General features: G+C 36.9%; 1 protein-coding gene across 1 annotated transcript; it reads right to left on the reverse strand.

The window, feature by feature from the left end:
* Nucleotides 1-652: 652 nt before the first annotated feature.
* LOC126766619 (uncharacterized) lies at nucleotides 653-1,189 on the reverse strand (the record flags this gene model as incomplete). Its single annotated transcript, XM_050484370.1, has 1 exon — nucleotides 653-1,189. A coding segment is annotated over exon 1 (537 nt), but the record flags the coding sequence as incomplete, so codon positions are not given.
* Nucleotides 1,190-5,326: the final 4,137 nt, after the last annotated feature.

Here is a 5,326-nt window from a genome sequence, read left to right on the forward strand (position 1 = left end):
TAAAATTTTCAGTTTTTTATTGATTTATATCATCGCAGAGATGAACAAAATTTTTTTTTTTTTTTGTCTTATATATATGAAAATTTTGCTGCACCCACACGAGTACAATGGTCAAAAGTGTATAAAATATTTATGAGTGGGCTATTTTAAAACAGTCGCCTTCCACATAGCTCGCAAATCCACCTGATTCGTGTATGGCAGACTCTGCATCTAAGAGGCTTGAGGATTCTCTTTGGAAAATGTGCTCCTCCAGAAGTAGAAATACTTGGAGCTGATTCGCGCTTAGAATATATTTTCAATGTGTAGTGTCATAGGTAGCATCGCGTAAAGTCACGTTGAAACTCTAGCAAATCTTTGGTACTATTATTCACGTCTTTGTACAGCTTCCAAGCCTTTACCATTGTGGAGCACATCATCGAATTAAACAGCGGCCACCACCATTTTTTGCCTCGAATCCCAATTTTGTATACATTTTACCATCAATTGAAAGTTTTTCGTGCATAAAACCCCACCTTTGAAACTTTTTGCATAATACATTGGACAGTGGGCGATTTTTTGCCATTTTATCAGACTTGTCAATTTCATTATTGTTTGTAAAATGAATGTGGCGTTTTATTTCCAAAAATCTGTTTTTAGAAATGTTATTACTTACAAGAGGTGATAACGTGTCTTCATCCAATTGCCAGTACATAGATTCTCTTGGCATTGAATGGTAACCAGAGTAAAATAAAATGCCTAAAAAGACTTTTAGATCATCTTCGTCGAATATAAATTTATGCGAATTTTCTTGAGAAGCTTTCAAATGAGTTTTTTCTATGATCAGTTGTACAACATCTTTATCAAACAGTGTCTCAAATACCTCAACGGGACTTCTACCATCCAAATCCATTTTTATTTTCATCTTATTTTCTATATATATAGTAGTCAAATCCATTGTCAAGTTGCATGCTTCGTTGTTCCAAATAGGGCTTACAGAACGTATTTCAGCACCCATTCTTTGTAGCTGGGCAAGCGGTATTTCATCTTCGCTGTCAAAGATTATGCTGTTATTGAATACTTCAACGCATCCAGCAAGAGGAATCATAACGATATCGACGTCATCTGTCTCATCATCATCCGCGATGTCAGCTAAAGCCTGTGAAAGTTGTTTATATCTCTTTCCATAAAAACACGAAGTGGAAATAGCCATTCTAACCAAAAGATACAATTTTTTATTTCACCTACACATTTTGCCATTGTACCTAAGCGGGTACACAACTTTTAAAAGGCACATACCTCAAATAACAATAGGTTTTTCAAATGGTTTTTTTTTTTTGTAAAATTGATCTCTTTAGTCTTATCTCACACAATACAAAATTTTAAAACTAACAACTGAGAGATAATAGCTCATCAACAGCAAAATAATGACTAAAGACACAAAATCACACAATATGAAAAAAACCGCACAGAAGTTGACGCCACAAAAAGTGCCGTTATGAATTGGCGTGAAGCGAATGTATTCTTTTTGTTGTTTCAAGGAATAAAACTACGCATATGATCAAAAATTTGTGTGCAAGTACTTAGCATTGAGTTACGCCACATGCCGAAACTTTACTGGTTTTCTGTACACAAGCGTTGTAAATGGGTTAATTATAAGTGATGATATGATTTGAATTCGCAAAACTGAATATGGTCATGATACATATGGATAAAAGTTTTGAATGATAAAATATACGATTTATATACATTTATCACTATTGTAATATGTTTAATTTTGTTAATATATTATGATAGTGTGTATTTACATACATACATATATATATATAATGAAGTATACACATAAGTATGAATATATCAAATAACAGAAATAATTAAAAAATAGGCTTTATTTTCACATTAACTACGGATATTGCTCTGAAAAAGTAATTTAATTTGAATGTATTCAATTTCACCTGTATTCATAAATATGCCCAAACAGCATTCATATGAATACACATATTTGCATATAAACGTATAAAAATATAAGCAAAAGAGCTAACATACCTGTGTAACAGCAATGTACATATGTATAGTTCTGAGCATAATTTTTATTCAATGCTCAGCTCTGTTCAAGCGCAACTGTTAAGATTTCTCCTGCCGAGCTGACAGTGGTGAAACTCCCTCATCTCGACCGAGTTAGCAAAAAAACTTTTTACGTTCTTCGCGCCGTGAACCTTCTCTATGAAAAACGTTCTCTGCTGCATACAGACTACGTATCGCCCATATCACCCATAATAATAATAACTAGTAATAACCCCAGATAATCGGGGGACTCCGTTATTTAAAATGAAAAAAAGTAAAAAAAAAAAATTTGTATAAAAACTCAATTTATTCAAGTACTTCATGGAAAACTACATTCATAGTGGTTTTATTTTGGTCGTAAGTCTTAACTTTGATATCTTGAGAAGATCGTACTCGACTCAATGCGATATACAGCTGGCCATGCGTAAAACAATCCTCCTTGAGGAAAACACCAACTCTTGCTAGAGTCTGCCCTTGAGATTTGTTTATTGTTATTGCGAATGCTACAATTATTGGAAATTGGCTACGCTTTAAAATAAAAGGAAGTGTTGATTCGCTGGGCTGTAAATTTATACGGGGCAATAAAATTTGTTTCCCTTGTGATTCACCGGTTAAAATTTCGACCTCAAAACAATTACAATGTAGTGCTTTTACTATCAAGCGAGTCCCATTGACCAACCCTTCATATGTATTAAGATTGCGGATTAACATAATAACTGTTCCAACCTTAAGCCTTAACTCATGAGGCGCTACTCCACTGAAATTAAGGGAGTTTAGAAATTCTGTAGGGAATCCGACATGCTCTTGAGGATCTTCAGAAACGACAGTATCTACGCTATTATATACCCTTTCTTCACCGGGCAACATATTTATTATTTCGCTATTTATTATCGTACAGTGATCACTTTTTGGACACAAAATTGCCCGATCCTTCAAATGGTTTTGACCAATAACACCAGACTGAGGCTGAAATACCCAATCCACTAAATTTTCATATAGCAAAATTATCTCTTCTGGTATATTGATTTTCGACTCTAGAGAGAGCTCTCGACCTTCTCCAACACGCAAAAGAAAACTGTTGTATAAGGATTCTTTAGAACGCATATTCGTTGAGAGTTTGAGACACCTTAAAAATTTCCAAAGTGAGCACCGTTTCAAACAATTACAAACTATAGCGGCGCGTGAGCTATTGGGCACCACAGGAAGAACTTGCCTGAAATCACCACCTAATAAAATAACCTTTCCACCAAAAGGTATTTCATTTTGGTGAATATCACGTAATAATCGATCTAAGCAAAAGTAGCATGCTAATTCGGCGAGCATTGCGATTTTCTTCTCTGGCCCTCTGTTCCTCTTCGCGTTCAACCTGCGCCATATGCTTATATTCCTTGGCCAAGGGGTTAATATTTGAAAGCATTTCGTGGATTTCTCTCAGCAAATACCTATCGCAGTTTGAATTATGTTGTGCCCTTTTATCAGTTGCTTGATCCGTGTCAAGAATAAACAGCTAGGCGTAGGAGGATTCTGAAGGATGATCTGCATGCAATGGACCTACCCTATGATATATTGATCCATGTATTCGGAAGCAATATGGTCCGCGCTCAGTAGGCTCCGCAATTTTCGCTTCGAATGATGCAAAAACAAGCGAACTATTTAGCTGCCGAATATTCTCAAATAGTGTCCCCGCCAAGAGCTCAAATCATTTTCTAACACAGCTTTCAAAAACTCAGGTACACGTAATTCTTGAAGTTCAACTTTTCCGCCATGACAAAATGTCGTAAAGCCATTTCTTACCTAGTAACAATTTCAACCAAATATTAAGACAATAAGTATGTATATACATATATTACGAATATAAAACAATGAAAAGTACAGGTACCTTTTCACTTCCGAAATGTTTTGCTTTACAGTGTAAACATATACAAGTCAAACCCCCAAGCGAACTATACTCCGGAAGAACTACGGAGTTTAGGGCAGCTTTGAAATAACTTGCCATAGATCCTGCATGACTACGGCTCTAACAAAATAGGTCAATTCATATACATACATACATTAACAATTAAAAATTCCTTTTTATCTATAACATTCACCTCTTCTCTTCCACCTGTTAAACTCCTTTTTCGTCTAATTCGCCTTTGGTTTTGCATTTTATTTTTAATAATTAATTTGAATCTGAACTGAAATTCGATGTAGTATGTATGTATGTATTCGCTGGTAATAGCCGCCTTGACTTTTGGAAGAAAACTGAACTGACTCAAAGCTTACCTAACGCAATAACACTTCTAATCAAAATAACGCCGACAACAATATTCCTGTTAGATTTTGCACTTGCGTCTTCGCCCATACATATGTATATACATACATAGGTTTGTAAGTATGTATGTGTGAATATAAAACAAAGTAGAGTGCGCATGTCAAAGCGCAGTGTTCCTTAGCTCGTGCATACATATACGTGCAACATAGAAGAGAGCGCATGTCAAATCGTAGATAGCACCTTAGCGCATGCATACATATGTATGTAGCAGTGCACATGCCAAAGCAAACATTTGTAATTTGTAATATTCGTCATTCTCTTATTGTCATAGATAACTTGATTAGAATCTCTTTTCTTGCTCTCTCGCTTGCAGCTGATCTGTTTTCTGAGCTGGCAACAAAACACAATCAGGGTGCCGTCAACCAGCAGTTAGTGAAAAAGGCGGGATGCCAGAAGAGCAGCGTATTATTCTTCTTCTTCTGAATTGGCGTAGACACCGCTTACGCGATTATAGCCGAGTTAACAACAGCGCGCCAGTCGTTTCTTCTTTTCGCTGCGTGGCGCCAATTGGATATTCCAAGCGAAGCCAGGTCCTTCTCCACTTGGTCCTTTCAACGGAGTGGAGGTCTTCCTCTTCCTCTGCTTCCCCCGGCGGGTACTGCGTCGAATACTTTCAGAGCTGGAGTGTTTTCATCCATCCGGACAACATGACCTAGCCAGCGTAGCCGCTGTCTTTTAATTCGCTGAACTATGTCAATGTCGTCATATATCTCGTACAGCTCATCGTTCCATCGGATGCGATATTCGCCGTGGCCAATGCGCAAAGGACCATAAATCTTTCGCAGAATTTTTCTCTCGAAAACTCGTAACGTCGACTCATCGGTTGCTGTCATCGCCCAAGCCTCTGCACCATATAGCAGGACGGGAATTATGAGCGACTTATAGAGTTTAGCTTTTGTTCGTCGAGAGAGGACTTTACTTTTCAATTGCCTACTCAGTCCGAAGTAGCACCTGTTGGCAAGAGCAATCTTG

This window comes from Bactrocera neohumeralis, unplaced genomic scaffold (assembly GCF_024586455.1).
Source record: "Bactrocera neohumeralis isolate Rockhampton unplaced genomic scaffold, APGP_CSIRO_Bneo_wtdbg2-racon-allhic-juicebox.fasta_v2 ctg1910, whole genome shotgun sequence".
NCBI lineage: Eukaryota > Metazoa > Arthropoda > Insecta > Diptera > Tephritidae > Bactrocera > Bactrocera neohumeralis.